The sequence below is a fragment of the Oryctolagus cuniculus genome, chromosome 9 (assembly GCF_051225735.1).
Source record: "Oryctolagus cuniculus isolate XC-2025 breed Fujian yellow rabbit chromosome 9, ASM5122573v1, whole genome shotgun sequence".
Classification (NCBI taxonomy): Eukaryota; Metazoa; Chordata; class Mammalia; order Lagomorpha; family Leporidae; genus Oryctolagus; species Oryctolagus cuniculus.
In genome coordinates this window covers 69050385-69063364 of record NC_142875.1, presented here as the reverse complement: position 1 = coordinate 69063364, position 12980 = coordinate 69050385, and the positions used below count along the sequence as shown (strand labels likewise).

At 52.3% G+C, this 12980-nt stretch overlaps 1 protein-coding gene across 2 annotated transcripts; it reads right to left on the bottom strand.

Moving 5' to 3' along the window:
* Positions 1-4364: 4364 nt before the first annotated feature.
* On the bottom strand, positions 4365-7301 carry ARL11 (ARF like GTPase 11). Of its 2 annotated transcripts, XR_007913930.3 has the most exons (3): positions 7171-7301; positions 5285-6289; positions 4365-4595 (listed from the first exon to the last, which is right to left on the bottom strand). XR_007913930.3 is itself a non-coding variant. In XM_008273853.5 (2 exons), exon 2 carries the CDS (start codon positions 6269-6271, stop codon positions 5723-5725), a length of 549 nt encoding a protein of 182 aa, XP_008272075.1. In that variant the 5' UTR covers positions 6272-6289; positions 7171-7301; the 3' UTR covers positions 4365-5722. The 2 variants fall into 2 exon arrangements, 1 of the variants encoding a protein (XP_008272075.1); XM_008273853.5 differs by having other exon boundaries at positions 4365-6289.
* Between the last annotated feature and the right edge of the window lie 5679 nt (positions 7302-12980).

Below are 12980 nucleotides of genomic sequence, written 5' to 3'. Positions count from 1 at the left end.
CCCACCCCTGTTACTGCCCCTCTCCTACACAGACAAAAAGCCAGGCTGTTCTGAGTGTGATATGCTCTAGGAGTGTCCATGACTTGCTATCATTTTCTTTTATTCTTTTAAAATTTTTAAAAATGTATTTGAAAGGCAGAGAGACAGAGAGATCTCCCATCTGCTGGTTCACTCTCCAAATACCTACAACAGCCAGGATCAAGCCAGGTTGAAGCCAGGAGTCTGGAACTCAATCTGGGTCTTGTACAAGGGTGACAGGAAGCCAAGTACTTGAACCACCACCTGCTGCCTCCCAGTGTGTGCATTAGCAGGAAGCTGGAATTGGGAGTGGAGCTGGGACTTCCAATCTGCTTTGGAATGTGGGCGTCCCAAGCAGTGTCTTTTTTTTTCTCTTTAAAGATGTATTTATTTATTTGAAAGAGTTACACACAGAGAGAAGGAGAGGCAGAGAGAGAAAGAGAGGTCTTCCATCCACTGGTTCACTCCTCAACTTGCTGCAACTGCCAGAGCTGCACCAATCCGAAGCCAGGAGCCAAGAGCCTCTTCTGGGTGCAAGGTGAACATGGGTGCAAGGTCCCAAGGACTTGGGCCATCTTCTACTGCTTTCCCAGGCCACAGCAGAGAGCTAGATCAGAAGTGGAGCAGCCAGGACTCAAACCAGTGCCCATATGGGATGCCGGCACTTCAGGTGGTGGCTTTACCTGCTACGCCACAATGCTGGCCCCCCAAGCAGTGTCTTAACTGCGGCACCAAGCGCCCACTCCGTATTGTTGTCATTTTCATTACAAAGGAAGCCTCCGGTAGAGCTTTGTGCCACCACTTTGGCTCTCAAACCGACAGACAAACCCGTTGGTCTTCTTGTTTGTGGATTTTATTCTGGGCATTTCAGGGACCTGGGGACTCCCTGCTCTGACACTGCATCCCTGGCTGTAATCACATGTTCATTATTCATGCAGGTGTTTCATCAGCAACTCCCAGTTTTGAATGCTAATAGCTAATTCAGGCTTTGAAGAGAGTGGGAAGGTTGGTGAGGGCTCTAAGTTCCAGAAAGTCACAGCGTCCCCGGGTGCCGAGCAGCCCTAGAGAGGCAAGGCTGAGTGACATGGGCACTAGGAAGTGGGGCTGGACAGTTGGCATGCGGGGGCTCAGGGTGAGGGTGCTCAGGTGGGCTGCAGTGTGGCACCGAGGGTCCTTAAATAGTGGGCAGGGGCCGGCTCCATAGCTCACTAGGCTAATCCTCCACCTGCGGTGCCGGCACCCTAGGTTCTAGTCACGGTTGGGGCGCCGGATTCTGTCCCGGTTGCTTCTCTTCCAGTCCAGCTCTCTGCTGTGGCCCGGGAGGGCAGTGGAGGATGGCCCAGGTCCTCAGCCCTTGCACCCGCATGGGAGACCAGGAGAAGCACCTGGCTCCTGGCTTCAGATCGGCGCAGCTCCAGCCATGGCGGCCATTTGGGGAGTGAACCAATGGAAGGAAGACCTTTCTCTCTGTCTCTCTCTCTCTCACTGTCTATAGCTATACCTGTCAAATAAAAAAAAAAAAATAGTGGGCAGGATCAGAACAGGAGGTACAGACAGGAAAACAACTGAAGCCCACGATAGCAGGGGTATTGGGAGGGTCCCTAAAGTTGTGTGACCCTGCAAGGCTGCTGCCACCACCGTGGTCACTCCTGTAACTCCTGGTGGGTGAACCATGTGCACAAGGTGGGCATCAGAAACCCCAGGAGGGTGCACAGGACTCCCATGCTCTCTTAGGCAAACCCTCTGGAAGCCGGAGAACAAAAGCTGGCAGGGCAGGTCCCGGACACTGCCATCCAGCCTTCTGCCCAGAGTTGCACAGTTGCTATCCTAGAACCCCACTTGCCGGCAGCAGTTCCATTTGAGGGAGTTGACTTCAGTCTCCCCAAGCAGCAGGCACACGGCGGGGAGTTACAGCTAGCACTGTTTTTAGCATTTTGTGCTTTTGTTGTCCTTTTTTCCTAAAGTCCTATCCAAGGGGGGATGATGAAAGACTTCTGGGGCTCCTGCATGGACTGTGGGATTCAGGCAAGTGGAGCTACCAGCAGGTGCTTTGGTCCACTGTGGCTCACCCAGCAAGAGCTAGGAGAGAGCCTGATACATCCCGGAACCAGAGGAGAGACCAGCCTGGCAGAAGCAGAGGGTTTGCCAAGAGAGTGGGGTGGTGGTGGAGGAGGAGATGGCACCGCACACTGGGGCAGGCGGCAGTGCCGAAAGTCTGTGCACAGTAACGCTGCCCACCATGCCTGGGGCAGAGGGTACCCGGCCCCTCTCCGAGCTGTCTCCTGCCGTCAGGATCCACCCTTTTCCCGCTCACAGCTGCCCGGATTGTCTTCTTCAGGGCAGATTGCAGCGGCTCACACACCTGCTGCTGCTTTGTTCGGCTCCTGGCCAGGAACCAAAACAAGTACAGGACATCCAGCCACAGGGTGGATGGCTTGCCCGCTGCCAAGTCACGGAAATGCTAGGTGAACTACAGCTAGGAAAGAGCTACTTTAGTGTGGACTGAGCAGAAGAAAGGGAAATCCATGAGTGGCAGAAATGAAGACAGAAACTGCCACCAGCAGTGTAGGCTGGAAGCCTGGACTCCCTGGAAATTAATAGAGAACCCAAGCGTAGGCTCCAGGGCCTGGGTTGTGGCACCTGCGTGGGGGCAGGAGGAGAGAAAATGCCTGATCAGAAACTCCTTTGACAGCAAAGCAAGAACACTAACGAGATGCCCCTTCCTTAACGGCGTTAGACAATGCTGCCCACTGTGCCTGGTTTGAGTCCTGGCTCTGCTTCTGCCTCTGCTTCCAGCTAATGCACACCCTGGGAGGCAGCAGGTGATGGGTCTAGAACGTGGGCTCCTGTGTGGGAAATCCAGATCGAGTTCCTGGCTCCTGGCTTTGGCCTTGCCCAGCCCTGACTGTTGCAGGCATTTGGGGGAAAAATGATGCTCAGAAGCGTAGGGGCAGTAAGAAGAAGCAGACTGTGGGCCCTGCAATGTGAATACAAAGGAAAAAACAATCACCTGTCAGAAGTGGACTCCAAAGGGCCTGTGTGTTGAGTGGGTCAGGGTCAAGATTTATACTGCCCGTGTGGTCCAGTGGAGAAACCAGCACAGTAAGCCCTCTAAAACAATTGATGTCCCGATGCTCCAATGCTCCGTGTAGGCACTAACGCAGAACCGCCCTGTAGGAACCCTGCCCCTGCCCAGGGACACACCAGAACAAACACCCTGCAGAGGAGCGTGCAGTGGAAGTGCGAGATTACGGGAGGAAAGGCGCCTCAGCCCCGGGCAGGAGCAGGGGTGGCTCCCTGACTGCAGATAATGGGACACCTGGAAAGGAGCTGCACCCAAATTCACCAGCAGGAACCCAGTGGTGCCAGCCCCTGTGTGGAGTCTTCTCCTGTCTCAAGTTCATGGGCTTTGGGCCCCTCCCGACCTGCAGATTCCAAACCTTGAGCTCTCTTTAAAGTCCTCCTCTCTCCTTGCATCTCACTCCCAGCATTGTCATTCGCCTTCCTCACCCTCTCCGACCTGGGATGCTCAGCTCCTGCGTCCCTGCTTCCCGTCTCCAGGGTACCCCCTGCTCTTTGTGCAGCCCCACACTGCCGCTGAATGGTCCTCCTGAATGGCCATCAGTGTTTCATTTCCCCCACCCCATACTCCCGACGGAGCCCGAACAGCCTTCCCCAGGGCGCTCTGAACCTTCTTCCCAGGTTCACTTCCCACTCCTCACCCCAAGCCCCTGTTCTGGGTCCTCCTCCCCGAGGCATCCAGGCAGACTCTTCCCCCCCAGGTGGAATGCTGTCCCAGCACATCTGCTGAGTGCAGGCCCATCCTAGTGTCGACCTTCTAGAAGCGTGATGAGGAAGAATGCAGGCTGCATGTATCTGGCTTCAAATCCCCCTGAGGTCACTTACTAGCGACAAGAGGTCACAGGCTCTCCAAGCCTCAGTTTCCAATTATGTGAAATGGGGATGATGCCTGCTTGCAGAGCCGTGGGAATCAGACATAATCCAGCACACCACTGAGTGCGGAGCCCAGCCAGCTCCGTGCTTTGCCTCCCTAACAAGTGTTCCAGGAGGCCTGAGGCTTTGTCTTATTCTTTTGCTTCCTAGACTCTAACATCGGAAGTCTTGATCCGCGTCAACTGATGATTAGTGGAAAAAGCGAGGCTGCCCTGACCTGGTGTTGGAACGGAAGAGTTTGGGTAGAGAGGGGCCTGGCAGGTCTCAGGTGTCAGAGGGCTTTGAGGGCCCATTTTTGCTTTGTTACTGCCAGGAGGCTGGTTTTAACCTAGGATCAGAAGGAATAGTCAACATGTAGAGCCGTTTGACATGACAACAGGTGCCAATGACAGTTTTTTTTTAAATATTTATTTTATTTATTTGAAAGACAGAGTTACAGAGAGAGGTAGAGAAAGAGAGAGAGGTCTTCCATCCACTGGTTCACTCCCCAGATGGCCACAACGGCCAGAACTGAGCCGATCCGAAGCCAGGAGCCAGGAGCTTCTTCCAGGTTTCCCATGTGGGTGCAAGGGGCCCAAGGACTTGGACCATCTTTTACTGCTTTCCCAAGCTATAGCAGAGAGCTGGATCGGAAGAAGAGCAACCAGGACTAGAACTGGTGCCCATATGGGATGCCGGTGCTTCAGGCCAGGGCTTTAACCCGCTGAGCCACAGCGCCAGCCCCCTGACAGTTCTTTATCACTAAAAAACAAACAGGTTACAGAAAATATTCCAGGGTTGGATGTGGGAGAAAACCAGATTAGTGATTCTTAACCCATGGGAAAAACAGATGTCTTTGAAAGTCAGATGAAAAAATGTGGGCCCATGACCCTAGAAAAATGGCCCAAAGCATAACCTCCTACAGCTAACTTTAAAAGCTCCTGGGATCCTAGGCAGAGAAGGAGCCCCACACCCTTCTAGGAGGCTGGGTTCAACTCTCCCTGCTTCTGCCAATAACATAAGAGAAGGCGCAGCTGTCTCCATGTGTTTGGAACTCAAGGTCTCATTGAAAACACCTGGTTCATATCCAGGAGTTAAATGCTCTACATACTTTTTGATTAACTGAATACATGAATGAAATGATTGATTAAACTGATATTTAAGGAGAGATATGTGCTACACCGTGGAAATGAAGGGTTGACCAAGGGTAAGGAAGGGCCCATCAGGGAGAGAGAAGAGGGTAGTTTGGGGAGGCCTTGGCTCCCAGCCCCTTGCCCGGGGGCTGAGCTCCACGGGAGCTTCTAAAGGCAAAGCTCGTGGGAGCAGACTTTACCTGCTCTGTTGCTGGCTCTGGCTACTCGCAGTCACAGCCACAGCGACACATGCCCGAAGGCCACCGGGGAAATCACATATCTCGAAAGAGATCCTGTCCTGATGATGAGCAAATCTGATTTGGAAATGCTTTTTCCTGTGTGGACGTGGGTATCTTTTCTGTAACCCCTTGTTGCTTCACTTGCACTTGGCAATGAGCTGTTCAGTGAAATCTGTGCCGTTTCTTTGTTCCTTCTTATTGCATCCTTATTCAAAGAATAGTTGATTCGCAACATAAGCACCACCCAGAAATATCCAATATCCTGTCCAAGAACAGAAGGATTTCTTTGATAAACAGAGCTTAAGGGTCTCATGGAGTGGCTGGTTTTTCTGGTTTGCATGAGCCAAGCTCTGGGCTGCTAGGGCTCTCTTGCCCTCCCCTCTCTCCCTCCTGTGGCTCTCACAGGGGACACAGGTGGCTGCGGGGTTTCAGGAGGCGCTGCAGGCTCTTCAGGGCCTCAGACAGTCCCTCCCCAGTGAGGGCACTGCAGGCCTGGAGCTCCCAACGGTGGTCCTGGAATCGCTCCAGGCCCAGCCTGCTCCTGATCTCCAGCAGCGGAAGAGCGTCGGGCGCCTCCTGCTTGTTGGCCAGCACCAGGAAGGGGACGCCGGCCATGCTGGGGTCGTCCAGGACCTCGGTGAGTGCAGCCACAGCCTCCGGCAAGCGGGCTTCGTCCGTGCTGTCCAGCACGTACACGAGGGTGTCTGTGCCTTCCAGATGGTCCTTCCAGCTGGCCCTGAGCTGCGTCTGGCCCCCGACGTCCCAGAGAGTCAGTGACAGGTTCCCTGGAGCTTCGAGAGGCTCCACGTTAAAACCCACGGTGGGCAGGGTCTCCACCTGCTGGTGGCCCTTCAGCTTGTACAGCAGCGTGGTCTTGCCCGCCGAGTCCAGGCCCATCATCACCACCTGGGGTTCTGCCTTGTGGCCTCTGGGACTCATAGCACCCATGGTGGCTCCTACCAAGTCCTGCAGGCAGGGGGCACAGATCAGAAAGCAAATCCGTGCAGGCACAGGGAGGAGCTTCTGTTCTGAAAGAGGGAACGTCTCCCAGAGCGGGGTTTCAGCCCCAGGAATGAGAGTGTGTAAGCCACCCCCACCCCCACAGCTGACCCTTCCCCGGGGCCTACCCTGGAGACATGGAATGTGGCTCACACACCCTGGTTCAAGCAAAGAGGCAGCCAGGAGTGCTAAACAGGCAGAGCAGGTTCATTGGAGATCCCAGAAAGAGGTCTAGGATTCTTGCTTGTCTGTGGCCTCTAAGCCCTGTCCTCGCCTGTTAGCCTGAACCCAGAAACGGAAGCTGTGCTGAGGGAGGAGGAGAGCTCACCTCGTGGGAAACTTCTGCTCCCTGCAGGATTCCCCCCAGGCCAGCCCTGTCCTGTTCTTGATGACTTTTCACATCTGCTGGTGGCCGGGCCACTGCCCTACCTGAGTGTCCTAAGTGACCTCTAGGAAACCCTATATATGGTTTTACAAAAACCCCCGCATCTACTTAATGTTTATTTTCATCTACTTAAAAGGCAGAGCAACAGAGAGAGAAAGAGAGTGAGAGCAAGAGAGGGGAGAGAGAGAGATCTACCATCTATTGGTTTACTCCCCAAATGCCTGCCACAGCCAGGACTGGGCCAGGCTGAAGCCAGGAGCGTGGAACACCATCTGGGTCTCCCAGGCACTTGCCACCATCTGCTGCCTCAAGATATGAGACCTGCTTTCCTCTTAAGAGAAACCTGGGTGGGGCAGAAGGGACAGATCGCCTCCCAGAGTGTGTAGCAGCTGCCCCTGGAGGAAAATAAAACAGCCTCCCTCCATTCCTCCTCCCAAGGGGGAAGGGTAACACTTCACGTTACCTGCGTGTTCTGATTAGGTGTGGCAGAACGTCCTCCTCTGAGGCTCGCTTCTCCCGTACAGCTGCTTGCTGCCGGTCCGAGGAGTTCCCGGAGCGGGACACAGAGTAAATGGCCTGGCCGCTGCTTCTCCTTTTTCTGCTTTCTGCTTCCTTTTCCTGGTTGACTGGGGGGAGGGGTCTCGTCCTGCTGGGGACAGGCCACAAAGATGTCCCCAGCTCTTCAGCTCTTGGCTGAGCCAAGCCCAGTATGAACTCTTGCAGAGGGGTGCCCAAGCTCGGTGTCCAAGTTCAGCAGGTGCCTTTTGCTCTTCCCCTCCCAGCCCTGTGGCGAGTTCCGAGGTCAGAATTATGAGAATCCAAATGGAGTCCCTTCTGTCAAGCCCTAGCCCAAGAAATAAACTTTAAAAGTCTCAAGCAAACAAAGGGACTTTAAAAGTTGGTGAAAACATGGACTTTGGCCAGCGCCGTGGCTCACTAGGCTAATCCTCCGCCTAGCGGCGCCGGCACACCGGGTTCTAGTCCCGGTTGGGGCGCCGGATTCTGTCCCGGTTGCCCCTCTTCCAGGCCAGCTCTCTGCTGTGGCCAGGGAGTGCAGTGGAGGATGGCCCAGGTGCTTGGGCCCTGCACCCCATGGGAGACCAGGAAAAGCACCTGGCTCTTGGCTCCTGCCATCGGATCAGCGCGGTGCGCCGGCCGCAGCGCGCCGGCCGCGGAGGCCATTGGAGGGTGAACCAACGGCAAAGGAAGACCTTTCTCTCTGTCTCTCTCTCTCACTGTCCACTCTGCCTGTCAAAATAAAAAATAAAATAAAAAAAAAGAAAGGTCTTAAAAAAAATAAAGAAAACATGGACTTAAAAATATGTTGGTGCAAGAGATCATGGAAATCCATGCGTAACTATTCATGATGTGCTTTTGTCGGGAATCGTTTAAAGAACGCTGGTTAGTGCCTGGTAAGAACTGTTCACGGCCGGCGCCGCAGCTCACTAGGCTAATCCTCCGCCTTGTGGCGCCGGCACCCCGGGTTCTAGTCCCGGTCGGGGCGCCGGATTCTGTCCCGGTTGCCCCTCTTCCAGGTCAGCTCTCTGCTGTGGCCAGGGAGTGCAGTGGAGGATGGCCCAAGTGCTTGGGCCCTGCACCCCATGGGAGACCAGGAAAAGCACCTGGCTCCTGCCATCGGATCAGCGTGGTGCGGCGGCCATTGGAGGGTGAACCAATGGCAAAGGAAGACCTTTCTCTCTGTCTCTCTCTCTCACTGTGTACTCTGCCTGTCAAAAACAAACAAACAAACAAACAAACAAAAAAAAAAACTGTTCACAAAACAGTTGTGCCAGACCCACAATTCGGCACAGAAATACCTCTGCCAGGATGTCTGCCCACCAGCTGTTATTTAATCTCGGACAGCCACCACCTGTGTACTAAGGATTATTATTTCAAAATATCTTATGTCATCTTCCTTGGTTCTGCCTTTGAAAACTTCTGGTTGCTTCAACCACCTTGAAGGCGCACATGGCTTGCTGTGGCACACGGCTCTGGTATTTAGGTCGACAGCAACATACATGCTTTTTTTTTCTTTAAAGATTTATTTATTTGAAAGAGTTACAAAGAGAGAGGAGAGGCAGAGAGAGAGAGGTCCTCCATCCACTGGTTCATTCCCCCATTGGCCGCAACGGCCGGAGCTGTGCCAATCCAAAGCCAGGAGCCAGGAGATTCTTCCAGGTCTCCCATGTGGGTGCGGGGGTCCAAGGACTCGGGCCATCTTCTACTGCTTTCCTAGGGCATAGCAGAGAGCTGGATCGGAAGTGGAGCAGCTGGGACTGGAATCCCATATGCCCATATGGGATGCTGGCACTTCAGGCCAGGGCGTTAACCCGCTGTGCCATAGCACTGGTCCCCATACATGCTTTAAAAGACTGCCCGAGTGTGATTTGAAAACTCTTAAGGAAACCATAAAAATTTCAAAGCTATATTATTGTGGTGCAACTGTGGGCAATGCAAGTTGTTGCTTGATTTTTTTTCTTGAATAGTGTTATGCTTTTCCTGATAAAAATGACCCCTGCAGAAAATGCAAATTAAAAAAAATTAGCTGTTCTGAAGCCATGGTGAAGTAAGGGCAACTCCCTGTGGCCTCAGACCCCTGGATCACAGCACAGCCCGAGCGACTGTGGAGGTCTTCAGGTGGCGCCAGCTTTGTGGTCTCAGAGAGGCTGCAGGCTCCAGGGACTTGATGGTCACTGTGCGCAGGGCAGCCATGAGCCGGGCCGGGGCCCCTGGACTTACAGGAGCTTTCCTGAGAGCCAAGGTCCTGTATATGTGGAGAAGATGAGAGCCAGGGAAATAGGAACTGTGACCCAAGTCCTACCCAAAGGTCCTTGCAGCCTGCATAGCCCTGGGCACCGAGACCGTGTGCTTTCCACTCAACAAGGGGGGCGCTATCGTCCATTAGACACCTCCCTAGCCCCCAGCCTCCCAACTCCCCAACAACACCCCCACCCGGTGATCAGCGCTGTCGGGGCTGTTGCCTGGAAGGCCCAGTCAGGCAGAAGGTAACAGCTTGGGCTTTCATTTTGGACCTCTTGGGGGCGCTCTTGCCCACCACTACATACCTTCTGTATTCCCTCAAGCATGTTCCTGAATTCTATGCACCTCAATGTCCCTCTCTATAAAATAGGGCCGATGGCTATGATAATTGTACCGCTCTTGGAAGGTTATTGGGAGAATGAATTAAGTTAAGGCACTTGGGCACTTAGCCTACTACCTGGCACCTGTGCCCAGGCTAGTCCTATTAGAGAAGAAAAGGAAAGGGGGCAGTGTGCTTAGAAAAAGTGGCGCTGGTCCCTGTGGGCCCAGCACTATTGTGGGTCTGGGACTGCAGCTTCTAGACCTGGAATAAGGAACATGGATCATGTCTGGCCTACAGATATCAGGAGAGACAAGAGTCTTGGGCCCCTAATGCCCCAAGAAATAAGGACTTACCCAACATGTGAGTTTAGAAACGTGAGGGCAGCCATTGTGTGCAGTGGATTAGCTGCCACCTGGGACACCCCCTATTTCAGAGTGCAGGTTTGAGTCTCATCTACTCTGCTTTGGATCCAGCTTCCTGCCAATGTGTCTGGGAAGGCAGCAGCAGATGTCCAAGTACTTGCGTCCCTGCCACCTATGTTGTGAGTCTGGGATGTAGTCCTGGCTCCCAGCTTCACTCTGGCCCAGCCCTGGCTATTGCAAGCATTTGGAGAATGAACTAGTAGATGAAGAATCAATCTCCCTCTCTCTGCCTTTCAAATAAATACATAAATATTTTTTTAAAAATATGAGGGCACCTAAAAAATTTGTGGGTCGAAAACAGAATGAACAGATTCATTTACTGTTTTGCAATTTTTTTGAAATTCATGTAAATGAGGGGTCTTCAAAAAGTTCGTGGGGTGTGCCAGTCTGGCACAGTGAGTGGTTAAGACTCTGCTTGGGACACTGGCATCCCATCTTGGAGTGCCTGGGTCGAGACTCAGCTCTGCTTCTAATTCCAGCTTCGAATTATGGCACATCTGGGAAAGGGCGAGGAGATGGATCAAATTGCTGGGTTCCTGCCCCTCCCCACCCCAGTGGGAGACCTGGATTGAGTTCCTGGCTCCCAGAGTCAGCGTTGCTCACCCCTGGCTGTTGTGGGCATCTGGGGAGTGAACGAGAAGATGGGAGACGTCTCTCTGTCTCTATCTCTGTCTGACTGCCTTTCAAATAAACATTTCTTGAAAGTTCATGGAAAATTCATATTATGAAAATGCTGTGCATGGAAGCTCATGTATACTTTTGTCAGTTTGCATACAAGAAGTCAGGCTTGGAAGATCTCACTCATTGCGCTCTCTCCTCTCTCTGTCTCTCTCTCTCACACACACACACACACACACGAAATAATTTATCAACCGAAGTGCTACTTACCACATTGCTGATGGCATCTGTTAGGCCTAAGATCTGAGACCGTTTTTTGGCCAGCACACCTGGCAGGGGAAGGAACACACAGAGGATTCTCATGTGCACTGAGGATGTCACCTTGAAAATGTATCCAAACAGGTTGCTTGGAGACAATGGAAAGTTGGTGACTGTGTGTGGGGGGTGGGGGAAGGGGGGTATTGTTTAGTAAGAACATTTACCATTAGATCTATCCTCCTCATATATATTAAAAAGTTGTTCATTTATTTTAATTTTATTTCAAAGGTGGAGAAAGAGAATCTTGCATCTCCTGGTTCATTCCCCAAATGCCTGCAATAGCCAAGGATGGGCCAGGCAAGGCCTGGAGCCTGGAACTCAATCTGGGCCTGCCATATGAGTGGCAGGGACCCAGGTACTTGAGCCATTACTTGCCACTTCCCAGGGTGCAAATTAGCAAGAAGGTGGATTAGAAGTGGAGGAGCTGGAACTTGAGCCATGCACTCTGATATGGGATGTAGGAATCCCAAATGACAACTTAGCTTCTTTGCTAAATGTCTTCCCCCTTTTAAAAAGTTTATGCACTTTTTTTCTTAGTTTTTACTTTTTATTTTAAAGGCAGGAAAACAGATATAAAGACAAAAAGAGATGGAGACAGAGAGATAGAGAGATATCTTCCATCTGCTAGTTCACTTCCCAGATACCCACAACAGCTGGAGCTGGGCCAGGCAAATGCCAGAAGCCTGGAACTCAATCTGCATCTCCCACATCCATGACAGGAAACCAAGTACTTGAGACATCATTCACTGCCTCCCAAAGTGTGCATTAGCAAGACGTTGAATCAGAAGTGGAGTAGTTGGGGTTAGGAGGAGGGAGCAGCGATATGGCACTAGTATGTTAAGCTGCTTGCAACCCCGGCATCCCATATGAGCAGGAGTTTGTGTCCTGGCTGCTCTACTTCTGATCTAGGTCCCTGCTAATGTGCCTGAGAAAGCAGCGGAAGATGGCCCAGTGCTTGGGCCCCTGCACCTACATGGGGGACCTGGAAGAAGCTCCTGGCTCCTGGTTTCAGCCTGGCGCAGCCCTGGCTATTGTGGCCATTTGGGGAGTGAATCAGTGGTTGGAAGATTCTCTCTCTCTCTCTCTCTCTCTCATCTATGTCTATCTGTAACTCTGCCTTTCAAAAAAAAATAAATCTTAAAAAAGTGAAGAGTAAATGTGGAGTAGTTGAGACACAAACTAGGAACTCCAGTATGGAATGTGAGTGTCCCGAATGGCAAGAACCACTGTCCCAAATGCCTGCCCCAAAGGATGTCATTTAAAAATGTTTATTTACTCATTTGAAAGGGGGGATGGGGGAGAGAAGAGAGAGAGATGGGTGGGGGGATCCAATCAGCTGGTTCATTCCCCAAATGCCCACAATGGGCACGAGCAGGTGGATGAAAGCCAGGAGCTGGGAACTCAATCCAGGTTTCCCACACGGGTAACCTGCATCCAATCACTTGAGCCATCACTTATGACTCCAAGGGTCTGCAGCCTCAGGAAGCTTGGAGACAAGAGCGAGAGCCAGGTATCAAACCCAGGCACTCTGACAGGGCACACAGGCATCCCAACCAGTAAGAAAAATGCCTGTCCCAACTTGGAGGGTTTTGGTGGGTTGATGATGATAGAACAGAGCCTGGTGCCGTTCTTCTCCTCTCTACAGTAGGGCCAAGAGTGGAGAGTTCTAGCGTGAGGCTTTGTGCTGCCTGGAGAGTGCTAGGGAAAGGCCAAGTCCAGCCCTCTGTTTCCTGATTGCCCTCTGTCTTGTCATGACCTCAGCTGTCTCTGGTCTCTCACTTTCTTTTCTTTTCTTTTTTTTTTTTTTAAGACTTTATTTATTTATTTGAGAGA

Excerpts from the sequence above, each read along its gene's own strand:
- ARL11 (XM_008273853.5), bottom strand. The coding sequence starts at position 6,271 with ATGGGTGCTATGAGTCCCAGAGGCCACAAGGCAGAACCCCAGGTGGTG.